The sequence below is a fragment of the Macrotis lagotis genome, chromosome 3, assembly GCF_037893015.1.
Source record: "Macrotis lagotis isolate mMagLag1 chromosome 3, bilby.v1.9.chrom.fasta, whole genome shotgun sequence".
NCBI classification, from domain to species: domain Eukaryota; kingdom Metazoa; phylum Chordata; class Mammalia; order Peramelemorphia; family Peramelidae; genus Macrotis; species Macrotis lagotis.
Window position 1 is genome coordinate 302185719 of NC_133660.1, and position 16665 is coordinate 302202383.

The window sequence follows — 16665 nt, forward strand, 5'->3', positions numbered from 1 at the left end:
AAAGGAAAGTTTGGACTTGACATTCAACATTCTTTCCATTACGGCATAGAAATTCTTGTCCTTCATGCCTTTTATTAACATTAAGAGGCAAAGTAGGGTCCTTATATTAATGTCTCTCTTTTACTACTTTGAAATAATTATAAAAGCAAGGTAAATTACACATTGGAAATTGTTCATATACAATTGAGTATCATTATCAAAGGGAAAAGATAAAATACTTTGAATTATAATGTAAAAGAAAATTCCATTGTAATACAGTTATCCAAATATAACAAATTCATGAAGCCCTCATTTATTATTCCTGTATATTTATTTATTATTACATATTTAAGTTTCAATTCTTGCAGTTTGGGTAATGTAGTATTAAAACAGGAAATTATATATTTGATTATATTATTTGTAAATTGTAATCACTCACTCAGGGGTTCCATAGCTTCTTCATGGCATTTTTAACTTCTGCATTCCTTAGCGTATAGATCAAAGGATTGAGTAAGGGTGTTATGATGGTATAAAAAACAGACACCAGCTTATCAAGAGGGAAGGTAGTTGGGGGCCGGGTGTACATGAATATGCACGGACCAAAGAATATGATGACAACAATGATATGTGAACTACAGGTGGAGAGGGCTTTGCGTTTTCCCTCTGCACTGTGATTTCTCAGGGAGTGTAGAATAATTGTGTAGGATACCATCAGCAAAATAAAACTTACTGTACATAGGGTTCCACTATTGAAAACTAGTAAGAGATTTATTACATATATGTCCATGCATCCTAATCTCAACAAAGGTTGCAAATCACAAAAATAATGGTCAATAATATTGGGACCACAGAAGGGCACAGTCAAGATAAGTATTGTCTGGACTATAGAATGCAGAAAAGCCCCTCCACATGTCAAAAGAATCAGAATACTACAAACCCTCTGGTTCATGATGACAGGATAATGTAGGGGCTTACAGATGGCCACATAGCGGTCAAAAGCCATTACAATGAGAATCAGTATCTCCATGCAGCCAAAAAAATGCATGGAAAATATTTGAGTAATACACTGATCAAAGGAAATGGTGTTCGCTTGAGAGATGCTGTCCACAATCAATTTAGGAGCTGTGGTGGTAGAGAAACAAGAATCTGCAATGGATAAATTTGTTAAGAAAAAGTACATAGGGGAAGCAAGAGAAGGACTGGTCTTGATTGTCAAAACAATTAATAAGTTTCCCAATATTGTGGCAGTGTACAACCCCAAGAAAATGGCAAATACTATTTTACGCATCTCTGGGTCCTGAGTCAATCCAAGCAGAATGAATTCAGTCACATTGTTTCTCATCTCTAAGACTTGTGGAAAGGACACAGGTGAGAACTAGGAAAAATAGCAAAGGAATAAAGAAGAAGAATTAAAATAGACAAAAATTTGAGAAACTAACAAAAAAGAAACAGTGCATCACTGTATAATTAAGCTTCAATTATTTCAATATTAAAAGCCTTAGATAGAAAAGTTTAAAGTATGAAATACTCCCATAACCTTTTCCACTCCATCTAACACATTTTGTGTCCATGTTATGAGTCTGTATATGAGAAAGAAAGAAATATTGTCCATCTTTTCATTGTGCAGTGACTCATATATGCCATCATGAGTCAAACTTCCAGGAAGACAATGATGAATAACTATGGGTGGGTTGAAATTAATTCTATTGAATAGAATTAAGAGTTTTTAGATTCATTTAATAAGTTTATTTTACCATTTTATTTTATGTGTGTTTGTTAGTGAAAAGTCAAAATCTAACTATGCCTCTCTACTTTTCTAGAAATAATACTATTGCGTTTAATTGCTACAATATCCAAACATACATACTAATCTGCCAAAAGTAGACCGAGATTCTTCTGCTTCACTTGTTCCTTTCGTTGAATCTCAAAGAAAATTAATGAAATGTCTTTGTTCAATTGGATTAAAAGGAATTCCTTGACATCTTCTCTTATAAATAAAAATTCAGATTCCAATTTAAAATAACCAATAACAATTAAATTTAAATTTGTTTGCATTTTGATTTTACTTTAGAGAATTATAAACTATTTAGAAGATTTTGAGTTATATTTATTTTTCAGTAAATTACCACAAAAGTTTCAAAATCTGTGCTGTGAAATCAAATAAAAAATTTCTGATTTTTGTCATGTGATTGACAACCATATCAATAATTGATAATAATTTTCACATTCCCTATGCTTTCTGTTTTCTATGGCTTGGTGTTCAAAACTTTAATTTCCTGCTTTCCCTGCTCTCAATATGCTGTGAATCATCGAAGTCCTTCTCTAAAATCATAACACAAACTCAGAACAATAATCCGTATATGAGTCAACAAAGCACAAATTCATTGGGAACACCAATTATCTTAGTCTGAACAGTATGACTCAAATACAGTCCAAGTTCCATTAAACTTTGTGGTGCTATCTCAGATGCTGGCTCTTATTTAATAGATAGTTTAATATATCATGGATTAAGTTTTAGTAGAGATATCAAATTTTATTGCTATTAATCACCTCCTTTTTAAAAGTAGGAAATTAAAATCTGGTGAAAGAAACATGTTTTACCCAGCCATTTAAGATTTGCTATTTGGTCACCAGATCAGATTCACATTTATTATTAAATGACTATGTATCTTTATCTTATATCATGCTAATGAATATTTCGAACAAAATATAGGACAGTAAATTCATAACAATTAAATAATGTTGTTAGAAGCAATAATAGCAGCCTGTAAAAGTTGATTTATGTCCTGTCATTCAAAATGTTAGGTATCTCATCATTTTTCAAATGTAAGTCTAGTAACTATGACTTTATCCACACCATTCATAAAAATTTTGAAGATGGAAAAATTGTATATCTGATTTCTATAAGCTATCCAACATTGTGATTATAATTATTGTAAATTGTGGAGGTAGATATTTCAAGTTTCATTATTCCAATTTTGTTATAGAGATAGAATGATAAAAAGAGGTTTCTTGAATTATTAACCATCACATAGTAATTATAAGAGAAAGAATAAAATATCCTTCCTCCTTGTTCCTTATCTACAACTTAATCCACCGCACTACAATGCCTCTAGGGATTAAGACCAATCCCAGGTAATTGACTGAAATATTCCATGCTCAAAAGTTGTTCCGAAATCAACTCATTCGTTAATTATTGTTGCTTGCATCCAATACTCCAAAGGCTTTTTTAAACTTTGAAATAAAGAAATAGGTAGAAAATAGTGATATTACTCTTCCAATGATCTCACTTATCTTTTAAAATGTTATTTTTATTACCCAAAGGGAAATTATGTTTATATGCAGTATTTTATTCAATTGGAAATTGGAGTCTTGAAAATTCTTAAAGTATAATGGAAATAATAATACTATTTTTATTTTTTTATTTTCTTTAGGTTTTTTTTTTTCCTTTGCAAGGCAAACAGGGTTAAGTGGCTTGCCCAAGGCCATACAGCTAGGTAATTATTAAGTGTCTGAGACCAGATTTGAACCCAGGTACTCCTGAATGCAGGGCTGGTGCTTTATTCACTATGCTACCTAGCTGCCCCAAATAATACTATTTTTAAAGAAAAAAAAGCATAATATCAGGAAATGAATAAGGAAAGGGAGGTAAAGAGGAGTGTAGGAGAGAAGAGGGAAGAGGAGCATAGGGATAATGTAAACCTAGGCACACATTATTAAACTACACATAAATATTATGATGTTTTTCATCTATTTTATAACATTTTATGAGAAAAATAATTTGTTTAAATCATTTTGAAAATAATCTTATGGAGGGCACATATTAAAATATTACAAAGAGAAACCAGGGACTTCCCTGAGCTCTTCTCAGCTTCGCTCAGAAATAATTTAAATCAAGCACTTAAACAGATTTTGGAGCGGTATAATCAACAAAATAATATGGTGTAACACTTTTCTAACTTCAAATATCTTGTAAGTATTTCAGAAAATATCTGTCTCATTTGGTTAAATGTTGATTTAACCAGGTCAGTTCAGGCCACATGTGGAGAACCAGATTAGTCCCCAAGGCCCATGGCTTCTGGCTTGGCAGGTCTCCTGTATGACAGACAGATATCATATTCCAAACACTGGAAATACAGCACAGTTGGCCTGACTAGGTTGTGCAATGACAAAGCAGGAAATAAGACTGTAGCACTTGAGGCCCTAGGATAAAAAGTCAATGTATAATCACTTGCCCCAGTATATGAAGCAAAGGACAGTCCATCTTTTACCTAAGAACAGAGTTAAACTTAAAAAAAAAATACCAATTAAGGTAAAATATGAGAGAAACAGGTAAAAAGATCTGACGATAAGAGGTTCTGATGGCAACCAAGAGGATCAAAATGTCATCTCAGAGAGACAACCAGTAGCAAAATGCCCAAGTATGTAGAATGAAATGGGTTTATAAGTTGATATGGAGTTCAAAAAGTTATTTTGGATAAGGTCAGATAGAATTTTAAAAAACAAATATGACAGGTAGAAGAAAAGTTGGGAAAAGGATGTTAAATGGGGAAATTATTTTTAAAAGAAGCAATAGCTTGACTGAAGAAAACAAGTCCATTAAAAGTGGAATTGACAAAATGAAAAAGAGATACAAACGTTAAGTGAAAAAATACCTTGAAAATTAAAATTTAGCATTTGGAAACTAGTGATTCTATGACATATCAAGAATCAGTCAAAATTTTAAAATGATGAAATATATATATATATATATATATATATATATATATATATATATATATATACATAGGTGAATGCAAAACAAACTATACTATTTTTACCTTTTAGATTATATTCATTTTTCTTTCTCATTTTTCTTTTGTTCTGATTCTTCTTTCATTTCATGACTAATATTGAACATTTTTTAACATGTTATACATGTACCAAAAAAGAAAATTATATTATTATTCATCTAAATCATTTACAGTTCAAACAGTGTCTGGAGGGAACTAAGTTTTTGAAAATAAAAAAGTGTGAGATTTTCGTCTAGAAGACTTCTCTTTTCTTCATTACAAAATGACGAAAACACATTTGACTCACAAGATCCAACAGTAAGTGTCAGATAGTAGCATATAGTTCACCTAGTTCCAACTACTAATTTAAGTTACTGCCACAAGTTTCCTCAGGAAGCTAAGTTAAGATTTCAAACTCACATTGTTTAATACTAAGCCAAGCACTGGACACTTTAGCATCTCATCGGATAATTCATTTTATTCCGCTGTATATTGAAGCGTAAAAAGGAAATAAGTATTTGTTAAGCATCAGGAAGTGTAAGCTGCTGTATGCTTTGATTGTTACTAAAACCATGGAAGACTGGTATTATTATCCCCATTTTATAGTTGTACAAACTGAGACAGAAGGCAGATTACTGATTTTCACAGGAATAAACAAACAGTAAAAGCCCTGGAGTCTTCGTGGGAACTCCCGTCTAGCATCCTTCTCACAAATTTCTCTACTGTGTCACCTAGCTAATTAATTATGAAATTATAACACCTATCTTTTAAGTAACTCTTTTTAAAATGCTCAGATTTTATAAATAAAATTATATAAATATCTATACTTTTAAGTATATATATATATATATATTTATATATATATATTTAGGCATGCATATAGAATTAGCAAAATGATATAAGGATTTAAATGCCATATTTTCCATATTTTGAACAAAAGAAAAAAAATTTAAAAAATAACTGAAGAAGACAGCTGATTTCAGGATTGTAGGTATTTCTTTTGTACAGTAACATAAAAAAGAAATATATGGTATGGAATTTGAACATTGGATTTATAAAATATAAAAACCAGACTGTGAACCACCACATTTCCTTTGCCTAATGAGAGGATACAATATAGATGAACATATTTTAGTCCTTGTTTCACAACCACAAATCTAATAATAATACTAATAAGAACCTTTATTATTGGTCTAAAATAGAGGGGAATGCGAAGAGGCAAATGCATACCGAAACCATAGCTATTTAAAGTGATGCTTAATGACCCAGAGAGGTCTGTTGGGAGCCTATTAAATGTACAGCATCATAACTATAATAACTTTTATCTCATGCTTTTAGATTTTCAAGGCAATTTCCATAGCTTTTCATGTTGACTTCATATTAATCCTGAAAGCTAGGTGCTATTATTATCTCTATTTTACAATGTTGAGAGAAGTTATTAGTTCCTCAGGGCCACATAGACAATTAGTGTCTGAGACTGGATTTGAACTGAGTTCTCTTTGATTCTGTCTCTAACCTTCTTACTACTTCATCACCTAATTACCAAACTCTGAATAAACCAGAAGCCATTATAACTGCAGAGTGCAAGTCCAAGGGAAAACTCTTTCCTTTTTCTTTATATATATTTTTACCTTTCTTAAACTACTTTGTCCTTTTATCCTCTTTCTTTTGTTTGTTGTTTCTGTCCCTAGATGTACACCCTTTCATTCTTTTAAAAGCAGAACAAATTCTTTTCTCATGAAAATATCAACATTAAAAATGAAAGACAGGTAAGAGGCACAGTGTGATTTGTACTGAATAATGCAATCTGTTGTGGATTGTTAAACCACAAGAATTGCCTCGGTAGTGTATCTGGCAATGTAGAGAAAAGGTTGGTGGGAAACTGCAAGAACTTCCTAGGGGCACAGAAATTAAGTCATTTTTAGCAGGATTCTAAGGATAATTTAGCACAGCTCTCAGAATTCCCTTTTCTCTGTATATCTGTCTCTATATCTGTTGCTCTGTCTCTCTGTCTCTTTTTGCCCCCTGTCATTTCAAATAAAGAATGAATCTTTTGTAAGTAGTAGTTGTTGGAGAATTTTTTTTTGAAAATTAAGATGAAAAATGTTAATTCAATAAACAATATTTTATGAAGAAAAGAAAATGCAGATACAGAGGGAAATCAGTTAAATTTAGGGACATATGAAGGAAATGCAAACTTACACCACTTATCTAAGATAGGTATATCATCAGGGGACCTCAAGTCAATTCTTGCATTAACCTGGAGTTCAGAAAAGTGAGTGTATCATATACACCCTAACTTCGAGACTCTGTATAACATTTCATATTTTTAAAAACAAATCAGTTCTGTCCCATTGATTTATTGGCACATGTATATTAATTGCATAAAACTTTCCCAGTTATGCTCAGATTATGACCTAGTCAAATAAAGTTCTGTTGCAGAAAAGGGTACCTATCTATGGGCTAGCATGTGATAATATTATTTGATCCGATATTGATGAATAAAATTTTAACATTAACATTGAAGTCAAGTTTAATACAATTGATTTTTGCTCTCCTTTTGTTGTTGATTCATTCTAACAGTTCCCAATTTCTACAGCAAATCAAACTCTCTTGGGAGCAAGATTCTTTAAATCATCAACTTTTTTTTCAATAATGCTTTATGGAATACTTTAAAATGAAACTGTAATAATTTTTGGAAAAAGTACTTAAAATAGCCTCATTTTAATCAGAATTTAAGTGCAAAGTTATAATTGAGGTTAAGAGTGATATATTCTTCCAGAAACTATTTCTTTATCTATGAAATGATGATCCAGAATGCAATACTTCTAATTTTCTTTCTATTAAATGCTATGAATCTCCTAAAATCAATGGATGAAAAGTGATGCCAAACTTCCACATTGCATTTAAGAGCTTAGGCTCTACAGGGGAATGATGTAATACATATGTAAAGGCCAGATAACAAAGGATGGGAAACTATCTCATGACAGTCATTATTTGAAATCTGAAGAATAACTGTTTTTGACTCCTAGACTTCAGTCATTTGTTTTTATTTCTCTAAAATGAAGAATCTATTGTTTTATCTATACAACGGATCGGCTTGATGCAGCTTATTTTAGGCAATTTCACAGAATATGAACACGTATGTAAACTACTGAAATAAAACTGTATACATGGGAGTGATTAAGAGATTGTTGATTACACAATAGCTGGCAATATTGCTACTTGTCACGGGAAAAACAATCCCTGCTGTTCCCTCAGATCCACTTTAATCATATTAGATTTATTCATGGGTTTTTTTCCAAATTATTTTGCCCTTTTCTGGTAAAATTATGTTAAACACTTTTAAATATTAGTCAGGAAATGAAAGAGGAATCAGAACAAAAGAAAAAATGAGAAATAAAAATGAACCAACTCTAAAAGGTGAAAATATTATAGTCTGCTTTGCATTCATTCACCTTCCATAATTACATAGTTTGTACAACTATAAATTGGGGTATTTCCTCTGATTCTGCATTTTCTTTTATTCTTAACATTTGTTCATGTTTATTTAATTAAATGTGAGAAAATTTTAAATGACATTTTTAAAATGTGATGACTTGTTATTTCAGGAACTCACAACAAACACAATGAAATTTTTTTTTCCTGTTGATCTTTAATTTAATATCTTTTCCTTCTACCTCATGTGTCTTTGAAAAAGTAAAAGAATGTTATCTCTGTTCAACCCATTTGCAATAACATTATATTATTTTTATAATTGACAATAAAAATGTTTTACTAAATGAAAATTGCAAAGAGTGAAAGTGAGCAATCTTGCTTTGCCTCTATTGTCATTTTCAGAAGCATTAATTCTAAAGATGACAGAAATCTATATGGTAAATAGTCATGTCTTATGGTTGGATGGGCACTGCAACAGTGGGTGACTGAAGGAATTTCTAGCTCCATGGCTAATTCATTGTCTAGCAGACGTAAGTTGCTTCTCCTTGAAGACTACTTCACAATTTTTAAAGTTTTTTAATCATTGTATAAAATGGAAATAGATATGACCTATTTGCTTTATGAGTCTTACGGGCAATCAGATATTTGTATGAAAGTAGAGAATGTTGTCATATTTTAATATGCATGGGAAATTAAAAGGATACAGGAAGAAAATAAACATGAAGACTGATTTGTCTTCTCCTTCTCCTACTTCTGCCCTTTCAGGATCAAAATGCTTCAGGGCTCCTTTCCTTCAAGGCTCCTTTGGTGCCTAATACTCCTAAATTCCTTTAGGCTGCTGTTAAAAGTCCCTTCAGAATGTAATGTTGGTTTATCCTTGAACATGATCCCCAATGTATTGTCTTCAAATCATCCTGACATCTAAAGCGTTTTGTAGTGTCCAACTTACCAGAAAGCGAGTGTTACACCCTGGGACATAGAGTGGATCACAATGTTGCTTGATGGATAGAGTTTTTGACTTGGAATTGGGCACTCAGGAATTCAAAATCCACCTTTCACAATTTTTGACTGTGAAAAAAATCACTCAACCTTAGTTAGCTCAGCAATACAATGGAGGTAATATTTAAAAAAAGCTCATATTTTTTGTATATATAATAAGGTAACATACAAAATGCTATACAACCATTAAGTAACTGAATACTGATAGACGTCCTGTGTTAATGGAGTCAGGAAGAATTTGTGTGGGTTAGAGAATTAGAAGCATGAATCAGAATGAGAGTAAAAAGAGAAATGGATCAAAAGACAAAATTCAATGTTTCACCATTTCACCCTTTGTCTTTTCCCCACTAACCAAGTTATGACTGCTGACAGGATTTCCTGATCAGTACTTCACAGTCATACTCAGATGATTTTGCCCAAATGCCTAATTTTGCATATGAGGGAATTTAGGCATATGAGAAAATCAGCCAAGGTCACATCAGATGTTAAGGGATTAGACCGTTTCCTATTATTCTGTCTTTCTTTGATCATTCTTTGAATAATCATGTCTTAGCTACCAGATTGTCTTTAGCTCATAATTGTATCCCATTTCTTTTATCCCTTTCCTCTAAGGATTAAACCAAAGAAGGTTAAAGCAAGGAAAAAAGCTCCATAGTTTTCCAAAATTAAAGGATCAAAACTATATTTCCTTCTTCTTTTTTCACTGGACCCTGAAGTTCTCTTGGTGTCTTTATACCTCACCATTCTTAAAGTTTGCAGAGGCTTCTGCAAAAACAATATTTATAAGTTGAATTTCATTCTGGATGATACAGTATTCTGTGAAGGAAAATGGAGAACCTAGAGCAGGCTTTTCCCAACATGAAGTGGAATAATATATCACCAACACCATAAACTTAAATTGACCATGTTAGTTATTACCTTAATATCTGTCTTCTTTTTCATTCTTTCCGTTTCACACCTTCTTAGGAATTCACTTTGAACTTTCTTTCCCTTTTCCTCCTCTGTGCTTGGGAGACACAATCAATTTAAAAAGCATTTATTAAGGCCCCATCCTTTTCAAAACACTGTGATGAAGACAATATCATCTAATTAAGCCTGTTTAACATCAACTAAAACTACACTGTGGTGCAGTGATAAGATGTGTACCTGTGGATTCAGAGAGAGCAGAACTGATATCCCATTTCTATTAGACAGTAACAAAATTATTTTAGGAATGCAAGTCACTCAGTGCCTTAGTCCTAGACAAAATTCTTGAAGATTAAAAATTACTGAAATGTTTGTAGTCTGTACTGTAGCAGGGAATCTTCTTAAAAATATTCACTTATTCAGTAAGATGCCAGTACCAGCCCATCTGTACTCTACAAAGGAAAGAACAAAGTTGTAAAAACTCAGTGACTTCTAACAAATTTATGATATTCTTTGGATGATCCTCCCATTATACTTCATTTCTGAATACACCAAAGGGATGTAGGATAAATTACTTACCTATGAGGAAAAAATAAAAATATGAAATGTTCTTGGAAATTCATAAATTGTTGGTTACAACATAGGTCAGTGCTCTACACTCTCTGGCTTCAGTGAACAACTTAAAGGACCAAAACATTATAAGTGACACAGATATTTATAGAAATTGCTTTAAACTTCAGAAACCTAGTGAAGTGATTCAGTTACAAGGGAAATAAAGGCTAACCACTATGGAATGGTTGGCACCATTAGTTCATTTGACTCTGTTCAAGGAAGTAACAAACTTCCCTAGCCAATTAGTGTCAATCTGCTCTAGTGCCAGGTTTGGGCACTAAGTAACTTTAGAGGCTAAGTGAATTGTATAGACAATGTAGTTTTTCTGCCTTCCATGATTGTTAAAAATAACTTCACTGATGACATTATTTCTGAGATTAATAAATGCCTGGGCAGGTCTCTTTTGAATAACACAAAGACATTCAGATATATATTTTATAGCATTTTAAGCAAATGTAATCAAAGTTTAAAATATTTTATTAAAAGTACAATGTGCCAGGCAATACATTCCATCAATCAATCCATAAATATTTACTTAGCACCCACTATTTCCTTCGACACTATGATTGGCTATTTTTCTTCCTTAAATTTCTGTTCTTCTCATTGCTGTAGCATTTCTCATTCGATATTAAACTACTATAGTGATACTCAAAAGCCTTGTTTTAACAATGGTGTTGAAAACATTTATATTTTATCCCCATTATAGTGTTTGCTCTTTGTTTTATATAGATATTTAGCTTAATTTTTAAAATGCCTACATTGATTCCTATAATTTCTGTCCTACTTAAAAGAAATTGTGTTGGAATTTCCCAATGTTTTGAAAAATAAATTCACTGATAATATCATGCGATATTTGTTTTTTAATTTCCATGTCAATTTTAGTTATAGTTTACTTAATTTTTAAATATTTTTGCCATTGTTAAAACAAGCAAAAAAAGACAAACTTTCTGTCCCTCAAGACCTGTTAATCAAATCTTCTCTGCCTTAATTTTCTAAAAAATAAGATCCTTTCCTTTTTTTCACATGAGCTTTTGTCTCTTTTATCAGGGCAAATGGTCAAAATATAAAAATCTTCTCTTTTACAATCTGGCAAGAAAATATCAGGAGAATTTTTGAGGGTGTTTCCTTTGTGATTTCTCACTGAGAATTTGCCTTTTCCACTTCCTTGAAAGTTAACATTTAGACATTTCATGATAGAGTGCTGAAGAAGACAGTCCCCCAGGACCACTCCTCCTGTGAAATGATAGGGAATTTATTTCCCTAAAATGACTGTGATTGTCTGAAAAATTGAGTGGCGCACTGATCTAGATGATTTAGGAATTTACAATTACAGAAGCAACAATCACTCATTGTTTGTGGTGCCTTGGAGGTGTGATAATATGGTAACACTCAAATGAGAAATAAAGTAAATATTCAAGACTGAAAACTGACTAAATACTTCATGAAAAGAGTCAATTCAATGATCCATGACTGCCAGAAGTCAAGATCCATCTGTTGAATTAATTTCTAGTTATGGAAGAAGACAAGAGATTGTGCTTCCCACTCAACTTAAAGACTTCCATATGTTATTCTTATGTGGTACTTGATGCATGTGTGCCTTGATATTGTATTTCACAACTAGGGGCAAAATTTTAAGTTTTACATTTTCTTTTTTCCTCTCCCTTCTCCCTCTCTTTCCCCGGAAAGAAAACCATTTGGTACAGGTTCTACATTAATAAGCATGCTAAATAATGGATCCATATTGCTAATATTGTGAGAAAAGAATCAAATCTAAATGGAAGAAAACATTAGAGAGTAAAAATATGGTATGATACATATGCCAATTTTTAAAAATTGAAGATAATAAGCTTTGGTCTTTATTTAATCTACACAATTTCTTCTCTAGATATGGATGGTATTTTCCATCAGAAGTTATAAAATGTGTCTTTGATTTTTGTCCTGCTGAAATGAACAAGTCCATCACAGTTAATCATCACCCCATATTGTTCTTAGTATGTATATTCTTCGAATTCTGCTCATTTCACTCAGCATTAAGTCATTCTAGTCTTTCCAAACTTGTCTGAAGTTTCATCCCCTCAAGATTTCTTATGGAACAGTAGTGTTCCATCACAGTCATATATCATGTAATTTATTCAGCCATTCCCTGCCTATGAAATTTTTTGTACATTAGGAATTTTTACCCTTTTTAATGATCTCTTCAGGATATAAATCCAGTAGCATTATTACTGGATCAAAAGGTATGCACAGTTTTATTGCCCTTTGGACATCATTCCAGATGGTTCTCCACAAAAGTTGGATCAGTTCACAACTGCACCAACATGCCCCTCCAATATTGATCATTTTCCTTTCGAGTCATTTCGGTCAATAGTGTGAGTGAAACCTAAGAGTTATTTTAATTTACAGTTCTCTAATCAATATTGATAAAGAGCAATTTTGATATGATTATAAATAGTTTTTATTTCTATGTCTGAGAATTGTCTTTCATTATGCTTTGGCCATTTATCAATTTGGAACATTGTTTTTTATTAAATAAAATTTCATTCAGTTTTCTTTTCTTAGACGTATTTTATGGATATCAGATTAAACGGGATTCAGCACTTCTAGGGAATTTGGATCAAATGTTTTGGACCAATGTTACCAAATATAACAAGATGGAAATATTCTTGGTCAGGTAGCAAGTAATTATATCATTAGAACTGGGTCAAAACTTCTAAGGAAGTTCATGGAGAAAACTTTCATTTTAAGTAACTAAAACAATGTGAGTCAGGGAGGAAAAAAAAATAGGCTAGAAAAAGAAAGGAATCATTAGGCTGGAAGTGCATACTGGCTGAGGATCCAAACTTTGAAGAGTGCTTTATGTTTATTCCTTTCAACATGACATTTGAAAGAAAGTCAGAATGATATGCCTGGTTGGTTCACTTTTGGAAACATACAATCAGACATGTTTTTCATTAGGACAATTTCTGTTCTTCTAAAAAACCCACTGCTCAGTATATTTTCAATTTTATAAAATGAAATATGGAATTGCAGTGGAAAAATGTAATAAAATTTTGTTATCAAATTATTTTTAAATATTTATGAACTTCAAGTCAACAAATCCTGAATATTGCCTTTGTCATTATAAGGTATTCACTTCAATTCTTCCGTATTGTCTTAGCAAAAATGAGAGGGGGAAAGAAAGAAAGAAAGAAAGAAAGAAAGAAAGAAAGAAAGAAAGAAAGAAAGAATGAAAGAAAGAGGAAGAAAGAAAAGAAAAAAGAAAGGAAAGGAGAAAGGAAGAAAGGAAAGAAGGAAGGAATGAAGGAAGGAAGGAAGGAAGGAAGGAAGGAAGGAAGGAAGGAAGGAAGGAGGGCAGGTAGGAAGGAAGGAAGGAAAGGAGGAATTTCCAATTATTTGCTACTACAAAAGGAGCTGCTATGAGTATTTTTGTGTATGTGGTATTTTTTTTAATCTCTTCAGGATACAGATCTACTAGTGTTATTGCTGTATCACAGGTATGCACAGTTTTATTGCCCTTTGGGCATATTAACAAATTACTCTCCAGAAAGTTCACAAGTTCTCCAACAATAGATTAGTGCCCTAGAGTTCCTAACATTGATCATTATCCTCTCTAGTAATATTGTCCAAACTGAGAGTTATGAGGAAGTACCTCAGAAATATTTAAATTTGCATTTCTCACAACAATAATGATTTACAGCAATTTTTCAATTGACTATGGATAGATTTACTTTCTTTGTTTTAGAATTGACTTTATATAACCTTTGATCATTTTTCAACTCAGGGAAATGACTTGCTTTTTTTTTAGAAATTTGATTCAGTTCTCTATATATTTTAGAAATGAGTCCTTTGAGAGAAATATTAGTAGCAAAAGTTGTTTCCCAATTTACTGCAGTTATGTAATCTTGGTTGCAGTAGTTTTGTTTGTAAAAAATAATTGAATTAATGCAATGAACATTATCCAGTCTGTGTTTTATAATGTTCTCCATCTCATCCTTGGTCATAAACTGCTTCCTTTTCCATAGATATGACAGGTAAACTACTCCTTGTTCTAATGGACTTTAATATTACCCTTTTTTGTCTAAATCCTGCATCCACTTTGAACGTATCTTGGTATAAGATGTGAGATGTTGGGTTATTCCTAGTTTTTGCCATACAGTCTTCCAGTTTTGTCAACAGTTTTTATTGAAGTCAGTTCTTATCCTAGAAACTCGAATCTTTAGGTTTATCAAGAAGCAAATATTATACTCATTTTTTAGTGTCACTTTTTCACCTAATCTTTTCCACTGATAGACCACTTTGTTTCTTGGCCAGTATTAGATAGTTATGATGAATATTTTTATATATTTTAGATCTCATATTGCTCCCTAACTTTCTTTGCATTTTTATTAATTTGCTTGATATTCTTGAACTTTTTTTCTGCATATGAATTTGGTAGCAATTTTTTCTAGCTCACTGGAGTAATTTTTGAGAAGTTTCATTGTTATGCTATTGAATAAGTAAGTAAATTTAGGTAGAAATATCATTTTTATAATGTTAGCTCTTCCTTCCCTAGAGTAGTTAATTTTTACCTAGTTATTTAGATCAGATTTATTATTTATATATTATATATATATATTACATATTTATTATTTATATATCAATTATTCTTGCTTTCATACATTTAATGAGTTTGCTTTTGCAGATAGACCCCCACTATGTCCACTTGAAATAGAATTTTTCTTTCTATTTCTTGTTGTGTCTTGTCAGCAATATACAGAAAAGCTGGTGATTATGTGCTTTTCTTTTATTGGAGAAAATTTGCTAAATGTTTCAAGTGGCTTTTTGATGATTTTCTAGAGTTCTCTAGGCATACCATCATAATGTCTTCAATGAAAGAGATGTTTGTTTCTTCATTTCTGATTCTAATTCCTTCCGTTTCTTTTTGTTCTCTAATTGCTAAAGCTAACATTTCAAATAAAATATTGAATAATAATGGTGGAAATAGGCATACTTTTTTCACTCCTATTCTTATTGGGAATACTTCTAGCTTATATTCATTTCATGTAATGCTTGTTTTTCGTTTCAAATAGATATTGTTGAACATTTTAAGGAACAATTCATTTATTCCTACTCCCTCTAGTGTTTTTAGCAAGAATGGGTGCCATATTTTGTCAAAATATTTTTCAGCATCTATAGAGATAATTATGTGATTTCTGTTACGTTTGTTATTTACATGGACAATTTTGTTGAAAGTTTACCTTATATTGAACTACTTCTGCATTTCTGGCATAAATCCTGCTTTATCATATTGTATTATTCTATGATAACTTGCAGTAATCACCCGCTAATGTTTTAATTAAAATATAAAATTCATTAGAGAAATAGGCCTATAATTTTTTTTCTTGTCTTGGAAGCAGCACCAAAATGTTGTCTTAGACGAACTTGGTATTTACTTGAAGATTTCGAATTTGATTTTTTTCCCCTCTAGCTTTTTAAATTGCATGCTTAGTTCATCGATCCTCTCTTTCTCTATTTTATTCATGTAAGCATTTAGATATATATCCAGTAAGAATTACTTTGGCTTTATACCATAAGTTTTGGTATGTTGTCTCATTATTGTCATTGTCTTGGATGAAATCATTAATTCTTTCAGCAATTTGTTGCTAGATTCTTCAAGATTAGCTTATTTGCTTTTCAATTAGTTTTAGGTCTATCTCTCCAGGACCCTTTTTTGCATGAGATTTTTATGGCATCATGGTCTGAAAAGGATACATTCAATATTTTGCTTTTCTGCATTTGATCATGAGAATTTTATGCCCTAGTGCATGGTAAATTATTTTGTGCAAATACAATGAAACATAGAAAAAATAGCATATTCCTTTTGGTTTCCATTACATTTTGTCCAGAAGTCTATCATATCTGAATTTTCTAGTATTTATTCATCTCATTAATTTCAGTATTATTTATTTTATTGTAAGAT

At 31.6% G+C, this 16665-nt stretch overlaps 1 protein-coding gene across 1 annotated transcript; it reads right to left on the bottom strand.

Moving 5' to 3' along the window:
- Positions 1-418: 418 nt before the first annotated feature.
- Positions 419-1327, bottom strand: LOC141517018 (olfactory receptor 4C11-like). Its single transcript, XM_074227957.1, has one exon. The coding sequence runs from the start codon at positions 1319-1321 to the stop codon at positions 419-421; it is 903 nt and encodes a 300-aa protein (XP_074084058.1). The 5' UTR covers positions 1322-1327.
- Between the last annotated feature and the right edge of the window lie 15338 nt (positions 1328-16665).

Coding starts and splice junctions, on each gene's coding strand:
- LOC141517018 (XM_074227957.1), bottom strand. CDS start 1,321: ATGAGAAACAATGTGACTGAATTCATTCTGCTTGGATTGACTCAGGAC.